General features: G+C 54.7%; 1 protein-coding gene across 5 annotated transcripts in view; it reads left to right on the top strand.

The window, feature by feature from the left end:
• The first annotated feature begins 228 nt into the window (after window positions 1-228).
• Window positions 229-14,326, top strand: part of KCNN3 (potassium channel, calcium activated intermediate/small conductance subfamily N alpha, member 3) — a 184,602-nt gene continuing 170,504 nt past the window's right edge. For 3 of the 5 annotated variants that reach the window (XM_011987430.1, XM_011987429.1, XM_011987428.1), the window contains exon 1: window positions 229-1,480. In XM_011987430.1, coding sequence (XP_011842820.1) covers window positions 542-1,480 — 939 coding nt within the window. In that variant the 5' untranslated portion in view covers window positions 229-541. Of the gene's footprint in view, window positions 1,481-2,182; window positions 2,556-10,645; window positions 10,813-14,326 lie in introns of those variants that run through there. The other 2 variants (XM_011987432.1, XM_011987431.1) reach the window with 2 other exon arrangements.

Here is a 14,326-nt window from a genome sequence, read left to right as displayed (position 1 = left end):
GCTCAGCTCCGGGGTCGGGGAGCAAAAACTACAGTTCCCAGCCCTCGCTGCGCAGCCACTGGGGCCGGAGACGAGGACGCCAGGCCCCTCCTCTGGGGAGGAGCCTATGCGGGGGGCGGAGCTAGGAGGAGGTTGGAGAGTTAAGCCAAGCCAATGAGACCAGCTGCTAATAAGTGGGCTTGGCTTACAATGTAACAGTGGCAGGAGGAGGCGAGCGAAGCTATTGAGCCAGCGAGGAGTGAAGCTGATCCTGGCCTCACACGCTCCTAGAGGACCACCTCCTGGGAGAGTTCTTTCACCCCCTCTTCTTTCTCCAAGCTCCCCTCCTGCTCTCCCTCCCTGCCCAATACAATGCATTCTTGAGTGGCAGCGTCTGGACTCCAGGCAGCCCCAGAGAACCGAAGCAAGCCAAAGAGAGAGGACTGGAGCCAAGACACTGGTGGGGGAGATTGGATGCCTGGCTTTCTTTGAGGACATCTTTGGAGCGAGGGTGGCTTTGGGGTGGGGGCTTGTGCTGCAGGGAATACAGCCAGGCCCCAAGATGGACACTTCTGGGCACTTCCATGACTCTGGGGTTGGGGACCTGGATGAAGACCCCAAGTGCCCCTGTCCATCCTCTGGGGATGAGCAGCAGCAGCAGCAGCAGCAGCAGCAGCAACAGCAGCAGCAGCAGCCACCACCGCCAGCGCCACCAGCAGCCCCCCAGCAGCCCCTGGGACCCTCGCTGCAGCCTCAGCCTCCGCAGCTTCAGCAGCAGCAGCAGCAGCAGCAGCAGCAGCAGCAGCAGCCACCGCATCCCCTGTCTCAGCTCGCCCAACTCCAGAGCCAGCCCGTCCACCCTGGCCTGCTGCACTCCTCTCCCACCGCTTTCAGGCCCCCCCCTTCGTCCAACTCCACCGCCATCCTCCACCCTTCCTCCAGGCAAGGCAGCCAGCTCAATCTCAATGACCACTTGCTTGGCCACTCTCCAAGTTCCACAGCTACAAGTGGGCCTGGCGGAGGCAGCCGGCACCGGCAGGCCAGCCCCCTGGTGCACCGGCGGGACAGCAACCCCTTCACGGAGATCGCCATGAGCTCCTGCAAGTATAGCGGTGGGGTCATGAAGCCCCTCAGCCGCCTCAGCGCCTCCCGGAGGAACCTCATCGAGGCCGAGACTGAGGGCCAACCCCTCCAGCTTTTCAGTCCTAGCAACCCCCCGGAGATCGTCATCTCCTCCCGGGAGGACAACCATGCCCACCAGACCCTGCTCCATCACCCTAATGCCACCCACAACCACCAGCATGCCGGCACCACCGCCAGCAGCACCACCTTCCCCAAAGCCAACAAGCGGAAAAACCAAAACATTGGCTATAAGCTGGGACACAGGAGGGCCCTGTTTGAAAAGAGAAAGCGACTGAGTGACTATGCTCTGATTTTTGGGATGTTTGGAATTGTTGTTATGGTGATAGAGACCGAGCTCTCTTGGGGTTTGTACTCAAAGGTAGGGGCTGTGGTTTCTCTTTATACCTTGAACAAAAGGAATATGTAGGTAGCAAGAGAGGGATTGAGAGAGGGGGATTGAAAGAGAGAGATTGAGAGAGAGAGAGAGAGAGAGAGAGATTGAGAGAGATTGGGAGGGAGACTGGGAGAGAGAGGTGGTGGTGGTGGTGAGAGGCACTTGCTCAGTTATATTGAACACTCTAACTTCCCGTGGTTTTCCTTCTTGATCCTGGGAGAATTCATTCCTCGCTTCCTTTAGGGGGTAGGGGACATCCCCACACACTGTGTCTAATTTGCAGACTTTCTGTTAGGGAGGATTAAATAATCGCTTCTGAGAAATCCCTTTTCCTCCTGGCTCACTGGTTCTAAAGCATAACCCAGCAGCTTAACGCACCAATTAATTACACTCCGCCTTGATGTGTTTGCCAGTTCCTGCGACTTCCCCTTCTTTCCTCCCCTCCCTGCTCCACTCCATTTTCCTGAGGATAAAAAAGAAATAAATGTCTGGGTGGGGGGTGGGGATTCCATACCATTGCCCAAGTCCCTTCTCTCCCTGTCTTCTTCCTCTCTTCCCAAGTTTCTATTTCCCTCCTCTTCTCAGAAACACTCAGGCAAAACAGAAAACCATTCATGACCTGTGTCTCCTGAGGGCATGGGGTAAAAATATAGGTGGAGGAAATCAGTGGTCCTTTCCCTCAGGAGAGAGGACTCAGAATAAACCTGCTGCCGCTTTGTAAACATCTCCTGATAAAATGGCTACAGGTGTTACCTGGGCAGAGCAGCTGGGCGCCGCCTTGGCATCAGCTGGGGGAGCACCTCTCCTTGGGATGGGATGACAGGGCTTGCCAGGCGGTCCCCGCGAGCCCGCGCCCCAGCTCAGCCCCAGTTCTCCCCTCCCACCTCAACTCCTTCTCCTTGGGATAAATAAAGATGAGTGTGTGTGTGAGTGTGCGCCCGGATGGAGAACAGCAGGCACTGGCTTTAGGGGGGAGCTGGCCCCACTGCTCCAGCCTCTCAGTCCAGCCCCAAGACGGAGGAGGGGGTTTCCCTCCCAGAGGGAATGGAGATGGAGGAAGGTGGGTTTCTGCCGATGCTCTGCTTGCCGGGGAGCTCTCCTGCTGTGGGCTGGAAGGCTTGGAGACCTGGGAATCAGTGGACAAGTGGCTCCACGATACCCCCACCCCCAATTTGTTGGTGTGTGTGTGTATATGTGTGTAATGTGTGTACGTATGCATGCGCCTGCTTGTTGCTTGGATTTTTCTATTTATTTGTCATTTGGGGCAGGGGGTGGCTGGCCGGGCTGGCCAGCGCGTAGCTGGGAGGGGTTCAGCTGTTGGAGGTTTCAAATAGAGCTTGTTTCAGGCAGGGCACAGCTGCTGCGAGACTGTCACATTCCTTATTGAAATCCAGCCGCAAAAACCTAGGAGGTGCTGATCGGATTTCCCCCATTCCCAGCATCTCGCTTTAACCAGGGATGGGCAGACTTTCCCGCCCTGGAAACGGGTGGGGCAGACCTGTCAGACGACCTGAATAGCCAGGACCAAGACTTCCAGGCAGAGGGTCCTCCAGCAACCCGGTTGCTGTCAGTGGGCTGCCCCAGCGGAGGGCAGCACCTGGAAGCCGCCTTAGTCAAAATAGCTCAAGGATGAGCGTCTCAGCGAGCAGAAGCGAGTGGGGTTTCCCCTGGAATCGCAGCTCACTTAGTCATTCCCTGTAATGAGCCTTTGCGTCTGCGGGTCCTTCTGCTCGCTGCCTTCTCAGAACCGCCTTTCCTGCTGGGCGCTCCAGGAGATGGGGCCGGCAGCCTCGCCAGGGCTGGCAGCTGCCCTGGTCACAGCCCTGGCGCTCTCCAGTCCTCCCTTGGAGATCAGGGGCCCTTGCTGGGGAAAACTGATGAAGGCCCCAATGCAAGGGGGGTGTGGGGAAGGGGCAACCCCAGCATCTTCTCTTTCAGTGACACCGTGGTCAGAGTTCTTAAGGAAATGGCTCTTCCCAGAGGCAGTGGCTGTGCACAGGATCTATGCACATTTGTCTTAATGTGACGGGAGGGTCACCACTCTTCAGGATCGGGCCCTCTTCCCTGCCTGAGGCAGGTGCCAACCCTGAGGGGGAACTCAGGGAAAGGGGCTTTCCCAGAGATGCGGAAGGCAGATTTTAGGTGAATGAAGGGGGAGGCCACCTGAGGTGCCTGGCTTCCCCCATTTCTGAATCACGGACCCTCCTAGCAGCAGTGGCGTGCACCGAGGGGACAGCAGCTGAGAGGTCCTTCTTGCCTCAGTTGCCACTTCCTGTGTGCCTTGGAGCTGCTCCTGAGATAAGCAGAGTTCATTGAACTTGCTCACCCACTCACCCATCCCTGCACTGGCCATCCAGGTTTTGAGTCATTTATGGAACAACTATTTTCTGGGTGTCTCCTGTGTACCAGGCCCTGTAGACACCCTCTCTCCTGGTGGCAAATGGGATGATTTCAAGGAACTGGGCCAGAGTTGGAATCCCAGCTCTGCCACTACTATTTGTGTGATCTTGGATAAGTCATGGAGCTTTAGCGAGCCTGTTTCCCCAGCTGTCGAGGAGGGAGAACTGAATTAGAGACATGTAAGGCACGTATCTGCCTGCTCAACAAATGGGACCTATGGTGATTGTTACTGATGATGACAATGATGAGAGGAAAGGAGATGTCTTTTTCCTGTTATCTAATTCTGGCTATAAAATGAGTTGGGGCCTTAACAGATTGGGATCTAAGACTTGTCAATGGAGTGAGAAGTTGTATCTGGGAGGGAAGAAGTTCTGAGAAGGGACTGGGTCTGACTAGAGACCACCTTTAAACATGGTCTGTTCTTGGGGGGAGATGAATATCTGTGTCCCAGTTTCATGGAGGAACTGGTCTCTTCTCCTCCATAGTCTGGGTAAGATGAGGAGTCACAGCCCAGGAGAGCTCAGGGATATTCAGTGGATCCTGGGGAGGGATGGGTGACAGTCTTTTGCTGGAGAGTTTTGTGTGCCTGGTTGGCCCTGCTGACGAGTCTGGGGGCAGGCGGATGGATGAGGCAGCCTCAGGGGTACCAGGCAGATTAGGTAATTCTGCCCTGCCAATGGCAGCTCCCACTCAAAGGCTCTTGGGAGGGGATTTTTCCCCAAGTGATTGAAGATTAACTAACCGTGTGCCTGAGCTGCTGCTTTCTGAAGTTCTCTGCCTTTTTTCCCGTGGGGTTGTGGCCTTGCTGTTTACCTATGTTTGGTGGGTGCCTGTTGCTGGGGGAGCAACTTATCATGCAGGCCTGGGTCTCTTGAAAAGGAGGGTGGCATGTGCCCCGAGCGTGTTCAGTTAATGCAAATCGGAGCCAGTGTGAGGGGGTTGAGCAACCGGGACAGAACATCCCCAGCTCCCGCCTCACAGGCCTGTAGGTGCTGATGTTGGAAGGAAGCTCTGCTAGGAGGCATCAGCATGGAGCAGGGAGGTGGGGCTTGATTCCTGGGTGAGCTCAGATAAGAGGGGAGCTTCTCATTATTATGCCTGGGACATGAGATCAAATGGCAGAGAGATGCCTGAGATGGCCCCAATAGGCTCCTAAAGGTACCAGGTGACCCTTGAACCAAATGAGGAGTCCCTTTTTTTTTTTTTTTAATAGGCAGGTTTACTCTCTGAAGGCTTAGACATTGTGACGAGGCCTGGTCTAGAGATTCTGTTGAGAGTCTTAGTCACGCCATCTCTACCTATCAGTGCCACCCGGATAGAGCAGCAAGGACCTGTGAAGTCCTTCTTGGTGTTCTTTATTTTCTTTTAGAGCTGGTTTGGGACACACCCACTCCATTGCATTAAATTACCTCTATGCTCTCTTCCCTGGGTTCAGAAAGAATTAGGGAGGGGAAAGGCCTGGCTGCCCTCCCCTTTCCCCAGGCTGTGACTTCACCACCCTAGCTCTGACATCATGTTGGTGGCTGAGCTGGTACCTCTGTGTGGCTGGCAAGGCACCCATGGGCCTCATTTCTCAGGACCTCAGGCGTTGGACTGCGGGATCGTCTCAGGGAGGCTGGAGGGTGCTGGTGCGGCAGCGCGGCTCTTCTTTCCCACCAGTCTGTACAACTTCCAGCCACTTCCCCATGCCTGGCCTCGAAACTAGTCTGCATCTCTCCTCCCAGGCAGAACCAGTCCTCTGCCCGCTCCCCCACCATGGCCCTGTCTCGCCTGCCCCACCGACGTCCTGCCCTTCTGCTCCTCTCTGCTGCCCCTGCCTGGTCTCGTTGCTGGGGTAACCCAGGTGGCAGAGAGGAGCTGGTGTGAAGGTGCTTATCTGGGTTGCCCTGTCTGCTCCCATGGTGGCTTCTTTTCCCACCTCTAGTTACTCTTTCTTCAGACAACCTCATAGGAGGCCACCCTGGTGGCACAGGCTTCTCCGCATGCCCAGGGGAGCCTGGTCCTCTGGCCGTTCACTCTTTAAAGAGAATGGCCAAGGCTATTCTCTTAGGCCAAGGCCAACTTGTCTGTCTCTTTGCAGACCTCAAAGAGGTCCGGGAGTCCATCCCCAGCCTCCAGACCAAATGGCTGAGTAGTATCACTGGTTCCAGTTCTGATCCTCTGCTCTCCCTGGTCACAGAAGCCCTGTCTGCAGAAGGGCAGAGCAGCAGCCCAGGCGTGGCTGGCCAAGTGGCTCTGCACCTTCTCTTTGGACCCAGGTACTGTTTTGGGATAGGTTGTTGGCTGTCACAGTGTCCTGGTATTTTTGAGAAGATGCCTCTGGGTACTGGTGCCTGCGTTTCAGGCCATGGTGGAAAAGTAGGAGTAGGATAGATCCTTTCCAGCCCTTTCCATGGACCCTCCCGGTGGGGTGACCTGCAGGACCAAGATGCAGAAGGCAGGAGACTGGTTGAGAGCCTGTGAGCCCGCTGCTGAGGGCCCTAGGCACACATTTTGTCTTCACAGGTCACACTGAGTGTGTCGGCCCACAGGAGGGCGAGCGTGAAAATGGCCTCTGACAGCGTGAAAATGGCCTTCTCTGCCGCCCGCCCCAGGGTGGTGGTGACTTTATTTATAATCTTTGTGGACAGTCTGTAAATGAGTCAAACATTTGTAACCCACAGGGGGACAGCTAACTTTTTATATATGCTTCTCTTTTGCGTGTCATCACACTATTTATAACTGCCCTGGGGAAAGACTTCATCACACATCCGGACTTCCCTTCCCCACAGGCGGCGTTACCCGGGTGCTCGGCCAGGGGCATTCTGACTGGGGCATTTATCTCCTGCATAGCCTAACTAGAAAGCCATCTGATTGCCTTGCATTTCTCTTATTGCGCTTTCAGGAAGAGGGATTTGTAAGGCCATGGCCAAAAGATCTGCTTTAAAAAATGTAAGGTACAGAAAATCAAAATGAAAAGAAATTTGAGTAACCTCTGTAGAGAATCCGGGGCCTGGATGGAAATGTAAGATCAGAATAGAGTGCTTCAGTTCTGTTGCAGTTATTTGTGAAGCACATTTGGGGGAGAAAATGAGTGTGTACGGGGGTTGTGAGGGGCGGCTATATATTGATGAAATACCACTTTACTCAGCTCAGTGACAGGGAGACCAGCACGTTCATTCGTAGTTCTTTTTCTTCTCTTTCTTTCAAAACCCCAAAGGGAGAGCAAGAAAGCAAGCCACCTATTCCTCTTTAAATAATGAGGGTGGGGAATTCTGAGACTGTGCTGTTCCCAGGAGCTGTGGGGAGGAAAATTCTAGTGCCTTTTCTTTAGGTGAGGAAAGTCCGGAGGAGGCGAATGGGTTTTTAAGTGTCCCCTCCCCCGACCCTGTCATTCCACCCCCAGGTGCTCAGCTGGGATCTGAGGGAAAGGAGGGGAGGAGCGGCTGGGGGCAGGGACCACGCTACTTTCTGGTCGCCCAGCACTTCAGCTGGGCTGGCCGGGATGTTGCTGAGTGACAGGAGAGGGGAAGGCAAGGACCATTTGCTGAGCGCTGGGCTGGCTTTGCATTACACCCGGGAGTACGAGGAGCAGCAGGTCGTGCTCACCGCCCCCTGTGTAGATGAAGTCACCGGGACACGCTGACATGCTGGTGGTGGTGGCGCTGAGATAAGAACCCAGGCCCGTTTAGCTCCCGAGGTCATGTCCTTTCCCGTGCCTGCTGCTGCTGGTTAGATTGCCCATATCCTTAAAACAGACAAATTGAGTTTATGGCCCTGAGACCTGTGATGCAAAATGTTGGGACAGGAGGAACTTTACCACGAGCTGGGCAGGAAGGGCTCGATGGAGGGCAGGAGATGCCAGCGCAGGACCTGGAGAAGACAGTGCTGGAGGGGTGACAAGGGCAAGTGTGGGCCCCCGGGGTAGCCTAGGATCAGGGTGAGATTGTGGACTGGCCCAAGGTCAGTTCTTGATGCCTGCTCTCTGGAGTCTGGTGCTGCTGCCCTCAGGGTGATACCGGGCAGGCTGTGAGGGGGGTAGGTGTGGGGATTACAGGGAAAATGAAAGCCCATCCTGCAAAAGCTCCTGCCACAGCCCCTAGCACTCCCACCCTCCACCCCTGGAGGGCCAGCAGGACCCCTAGACCTGACTGGACATGTCCATACACAGGTCTCTCACCCCTCACCTCTGCTTTGCTCTTCTTTTAGGCTGCCTTTTTCCTCCAGCACTGGCTGTGTGGCTGTTTATCAGGGGACAGTCACATGAGCTCAGCATCTTACATCTTACAAGGCATTTTCATCCCTGGGTCCTTCATGACCCTCACGATGGCTGGCCCAGGGCTCATGATGACCAACTATCTCAGGAATGAGAAAACTCGGCTGCACAGGGGTCCCAGGGTTCAGTGACTCGCTCCAGGTGCCCATCTCAGGAGAGATGGTTCTAGAATGAGAGCTCAGGTCTCAGTGCACCTCTGGTTTCCTTATTCCAAATCCCACCACAAACTTCTGCTGGGGATTTGAGTGAGGGACCTTGAAGGGTTTCTCCATTCCTGGTTCTAGAAGTTTCTTCTTCATTCTTGAGTCCCATTTTCCTGCGTCCCTGTCTGTGCCTCATGCCTCTGTTGAGCTCTGTCATGGGCACTGAGTGCTGGGAAAAGGCCTGTCTCTGCTTTGAGCCCCTCAGGAGGTGCTTCTGCCTCTTGCTTCCAACTTGTTGTGTGATCTTTTGTCAAGTCCCTTCTCCTCTTTGGGTCTCGTTTCTCTGGCCTTAAAGCAGGAGCTGAACTCTCTTCCTGTGCTGAGGCTTTGCAATCCGATTCCAGATCATGTTTCATCACAAGGATGAGCAGCCACAGTCCCGAGAGTCCTGTTCTCAGGGGTGTCAGGCAGCACCCAGATGGCATCCATCCCAGGCGGGCGGTGGTTTATGGTGTTGGTGCTTGGGAGGACTGAGGAAGGAGACAGTGACTCAGACTGGGGATGCTGGGTGGATTCCCTGTAAGGGGTTGGGGGGTCCCTGAAAGACTAGACAAGCCAGGATGGGAGGGGCCCGGGCAGGGGCTCAATTCTGAGTGTGAGAAGTCCGGGGAGAGGGGGCCGAGTGTGTAAGGAACAGAGCGGGCATGAGGACGGCTTCGGGTTGCTGCCGTGTGGTGCGCACAGGGGCATGTAGGGAGGACAGAAGAGACTGTCTCGTCAGGAGAGGCTTTGGGCAGCAGTGAACACAGGCCCAGGGCGAGGGCACAGTGATGGATGGAATATTTGGTAGCATCGGTAACTGCCAGGGCTGCAGAGTTCCGCACACTCAGGCCCTGAAGACCTGATATCCTTTCTCAGAGGTGGCCGGGCCTGGTAGTTAAGTTCTTGGAGCCAGGCACGGTGGCTCATGCCTGTAATCCCAGCACTTTGGGAGGCCAAGGCAGGTGAATCACCTGAGGTCAGAAGCTCGAGACCAGCCTGGCCAACATGGCAAAATCCCATCTCTACTAAAAATACGAAAATTAGCCTGACGTGGTGGCACACACCTGTAATCCCAGTTACTCAGGAGGCTGAGGCTGGAGAATCACTTGAACCTGGGAGGCGGAGGTTGCAGTAAGCTGAGATCACACCACTGCACTCCAGCCTGGGCGACCGAGCGATACTCTGTCTCAAAAAAAAAAAAGACTTGGGTGGCACACCAGTGATGTGTCCTCTGGGAACTTACTGAACCCAAAGCATATTTCCTCAGTGTTAAGAGGGAATCACAACTACTGGCTATAGCAAAGCAGCCAGCACAGAGCCAGCCACACACTGGGTCTCAGCAGCTGGCAACTGTTGCCTTTATTAGAGTGGTGGTTAGAAGATGCCACCTGGAGCATCAAGACTGGAGGGGCATGTGCGCCCACATCACCCCTCCACTGTCTGCAGGTGGCCATAGACGAGCTGGTGTCCCTGCCTGGAGAGCACGTGTGGAACATGCCCCTTTTCTCATAAGGTCAAATGGCCTCCCATCCATGACCAGCTTCCCAGTCATGTTTCTGGATAGATCTTGCTGGGTGAATCTGTGAGTAGAAAGGAAGTGGGCTGTTCCCTGGAGGGTGGGGCTGTAGTGGTGGCCTAGGCTGGACTTCTGGAGCCTTCTTACCCCATGAGGCCCAGTTATTCTACACTCAGTCAGCAATTTGTGGTCTGGGCAGAGCTAACCGGGTGTGGACATGCAAATCGGACAGGTGGAGAGAGAACAAAAATAAACCCGTGGGGCCAGGCCAGAGGCTGAGAGGCCTGGAGGAAGGTCAGGGGGACACACGATGACCAGGCAGAAAAAGGCTGAGAGAGCAGGGCCCTGGGAAAAGCTGAACCGGGAAGCTGGCCTGTGACAGAAGCAGGGAAGAAAAGCATTGCTACAGCTTGCTTGATGCGTCACCAAGAGAACACAATTTCCCCTTCAAGACTCGAGTCAGGGTGCTTCCTAGAATTCCAAAGGTCCTTTCTGCCCCTTCACCCTGCTTGGAGCGCCAGGGCTGCGGCAGTGGGGGACGTTCCCAGCCAGGTGCCAGGGGGCAGGCAGCAAGAGCAGCTGGGCAGGGGAAGGACGTACGTAGGGCTTGCCCTTCGTGGAAGCCATATTTTTTTCACAAGCCCTGGTGGCAGGGTAACCAGAGTTGTATTCTGAGCAGAGCCTTGATGATACTAAATGAACAGCATGCAAATGATGTGTGAAATAATATGCAAATTGGCATCTGTTATTTTTGAGTCAGCTTGTTGGGCATTTTTCTTACAGGACAGGAGGGATGCTCAGTGTCAAATGAACAGGAAAGTCAGTTTAAAGGACACTCCTTGCAGGGGCTGAGCTGGCACCTACTCCTTAGAGCTTGCTCATACCAGGCCTGCCAGGCAACATCTATAAAGACAGTTGTTTGGTGTTTTGCTTCAGGTTATAGATGGAGAGACCTATAAAGGTGGGTGCCCTGCCCAGGGTTACCCAGTATGTAGGGAGGAGGAAGCAGATGACCTGTTGCCTGGCCTGAGCCATCGAACCTTGCTGACCTGTCAGTGGCTTTGAACTGAGGGGGCCCTGCAGGGAGGCAGGGACAGGCTGCCCTTGCTCATTCTGGCCCATCTGCCACTGTTGGTTTTCCTTAAGCTCTGTGCCTCAAACTCTCTGAGAGCCTCATTGTCCCTGTTTGTAATGGGTGTGTGGAGACTGACATCCACTAGCCTGGGGAGGATGACACTTGCTAATGGTTGGTCAAGTGGCCAGCCCAGCAGTGGGCGCTCCTGGGCTGCCAGCAAATGGTGGCTCCTCCTAGCCCCTTTGCCTGAGTTGGTGCCTGCTTGTCTCCTCACAAGCTTCCACTAGCAGGGAGTTTTGCAGAGCAAAACCCCTTTTGAGATTTCTGATTTTAACAAATTGGAGTTTAGCTATTTTCTTTCTTTTCTGTCTTCCAGTGGGTAAGATGTTGGCCCCCAAAAAGCTCCCATACATGGGAATGCCTGGAGCGGCCGGCATGGGTGATGTTACCTTCTCCCAGGGTGAGGGCTTGGGGTAGGCATGTTGCTCAGGGCTGAGCCACCGCCTTTGGAGGAGTTCAGAGCTGGATGGCATTGGTGGAGGATGCAGGGGAGGCCTCCTCAGGGAGGCACCATACCTGCCCTGGATGGCCCAAGCTCTGTTGGCCAGACAGGTGTGCTAGCCTGGGTGGGCATGATCTCTGCATATGCCTCCCAGCCCTGTGAGGAAGGCAGGGAAAGGACCATCCTCCTCCTTATAGGACCCCAAGGCCCATAGAAGTTATGTGGTGGCTCACACCTGTAATCCAGCACTTTGGGAGGCTGAGGTAGGAGGATCGGTTGAGCCCAGGAGCTCGAGACCAGCCTGGACAACATAGTGAGACCTTGTCTCAAAAAAAAAAAAAAAGTTACGTGACTTGTCCAAGGCTACTCAGCATTGTTAGTGGCAGGGGTATAGCTGGAATCTAAGAATTCCTGGTTTTTAGTTCTTCCTCTCTTTTTCTTTTTCCCATCCCTCTTCTGGAAACATATCCTGAACACCCACTGTGTGGCAAGCCCTACTCCAGGCGGCAGGAGTGCAGAGAATCTGTGCCTTACAGACTCTGGGGGGGTCTCTCCCCAGCCAGATGTGGTGTTTTCCACCAGCTCTTCCTAAGAGAACATAGGCTTTCCCCGTAGACCTGGATTCAAACCCTGGCTATTCAGCTGTGTGGCCTTGCACGGCGGCCTCTTTATCTGGGAGGTGGAATTTTAATTCCTCTTGTGGGTGGAGAGGTGGAGAATTCAACGTGGAGCAGAGCTGGCACCCAGGGGGCTCTTGTCCGTGCTAGGCAGTGGTGGGTTTTGCCTTTGGTTGTTTCTTCTGAGAGCTCAGTGGCCTTGGAATCATACAAGGTCCCTCACAGCTGGGCCCAGGGTTCCCAGCCCCTCCTGCTCTGGGCTGGACCTGGTGTTAAAGCTCTGCCAAGATGCTTTCCTCTACTCTGGGAGAGTAATGGTGCTGAGCCTGGTAGGAGGGCATTTTGGCAGAAGACACCTGACAGGGTGCACACTACGTGCCAGCGATGGAAAGATCCCTCAAGAGTGAAATGAAATTGATGCAAACTGAGAGCAAGTCTAGGATGGAGTTGAGTCATGAGGGTTTCCTCGTGGGTGGATGGGATCATATATAATGCTTGTGTCCACAGCAGCTTGGGGGAAATGCACTGCTTTCATAAAATGGGAACTTATTTTTCCTTTCATAAGAATGACTCCAAAGCAACACCAGGTCTTATTCAGGAGTGAAGAGGTGACAGGCAGCGGAGGAGAAGAGAATATTTGTTAAGGACCTACTATGTGCGTTTACACACCTCATCTCATTAAGCCTTCACAGCAACCCTGTGAGGTAGATATAATTCTCCCCATTTTACAGATGACAGATCCAAGACTCAGAGAGGTTAAGTGACTTTCCCAAGGTCTCACAGCTGGGAGGTGGTGGAGTTCGGATTTGCACATAGAGGAGTGTCTCTGACGCCCGCACACTGTGCAGCAGACACACTTTTGCATATCACACCCTAGACTGGGCTCTTTCAAGCCAAAAAGCTTCTCCTTGCCTCCCTGAGCTCTCCACTCCTGCCCACCCTGCCCCTTACTGTGCCACCCTCACTGCCCTTCCAGCCTCCCCCAGAGCCTCAGGGGATGTTTTGTGCTCTTGGAGGGAGGAGGGGAGGAGGGGAGGAGGGGAGGAGGGTGCTGTCAGTTTAGATACAGGGGTTTGCTGAAGCTGTAGGTGCCGTCTGGGCTCTGGGGCTGAGGAAAGTCTCCTGTGGGCCCTGGAGGGGCCAGCCGAGCCCTCAGTAGCATGTGTCCTAGTGTTCTCGCTGCAGCTCTGTGGCTTCCCAGCTGTGCAACCTCATTGAGAAAACTGACCTCTTTGAGCCTCAGTCTCCAGGTCTGTGAATGGGGTTAACAGTGTTTTCTCCCTCTCATGAGAATGGGTGTCATGAGGAATAAATGAGACAAGGGCATCCCCTGGCGTGTTCTGGTTGGCTCTGGAGGTTCAGCACCAAATAGACGTGGAGCTCACAGACTGGTGGGGGAGGCAGGCACTGAACAAGTAGCAACAGGTCTGATGTAAGCTTTGCGAGAGACAAGGCCACACACATAAGGCTTGGGTTTGACCCACAAGCCTGAGACTTGATGTCCCATGCGTCTGTCTGCTCCCCTGCCTCCTGTTTCCTGAAGGTCCATCTCACCCTCACTTCTTCCATCCTCCCTCGTATCTGTCTCCCAGGCCATCCGCTGATTCTTCTATACCGGCCATCTAGCCTGGCATTAGGAGAACAGGCTTTAGCGCCGGGAAGATCTCCGGTACAGCGCTGGCTGTGTCACTCACTGTAGGCCGTGTGGCTTTGGGAAGCTGTCTCGGTGCTTTGATTCGCAGTTTCCATGGGGGTGAATCCTGACCTGGCCGCTGGGGCTGTCATGAGAGTTAATGAGATTGCTGTTTGTAAGGCATGGGACATGGTTTCTGGCACACATAGAGCGCTCTGTGAAGGCCAGCTGAGTTGCAGCTGAGGAGAAGCGTCCTGGGCTAGGTGTGGGCAGCTTGGTTTCTGGGCCTCTGTTTTGTCATCTAGAGAGTGAGAGAAGGAGCCTGAGGAGGGGATGTTTCCTGCATTGGCCATCTGCGGAAGGTCGTGAGCACCAGATGGAGTTACAGAGAAAACTGGAAGAAAGCTGTGCTATTCCAGCTGGAGGGGGTCCTCGTGGATGGTGCATGTTGGCAGGGTGGGCTGTGGGGGGCGTTATCGTCCTGTCCCACAAGCGAAAGCCTGTGAAGACGTAGTGGCTAAGGGGATTTTCTCACTCTCAGGAGACAGCTGAGAGACAGGCCCTTCTGGCCAGCCTCCCTCCCTGCTGCCTCCTCCCTGCAGGCCAGCCCTTGGCACGAGGCCTGCTTGTCTCCTGAACCCTCCTAGC

This window comes from Mandrillus leucophaeus, unplaced genomic scaffold (assembly GCF_000951045.1).
Source record: "Mandrillus leucophaeus isolate KB7577 unplaced genomic scaffold, Mleu.le_1.0 Scaffold310, whole genome shotgun sequence".
Lineage (NCBI taxonomy): Eukaryota > Metazoa > Chordata > Mammalia > Primates > Cercopithecidae > Mandrillus > Mandrillus leucophaeus.
Note: the sequence above shows the minus strand (reverse complement) of the source record. Positions and strands in the feature narration are given on the sequence as shown.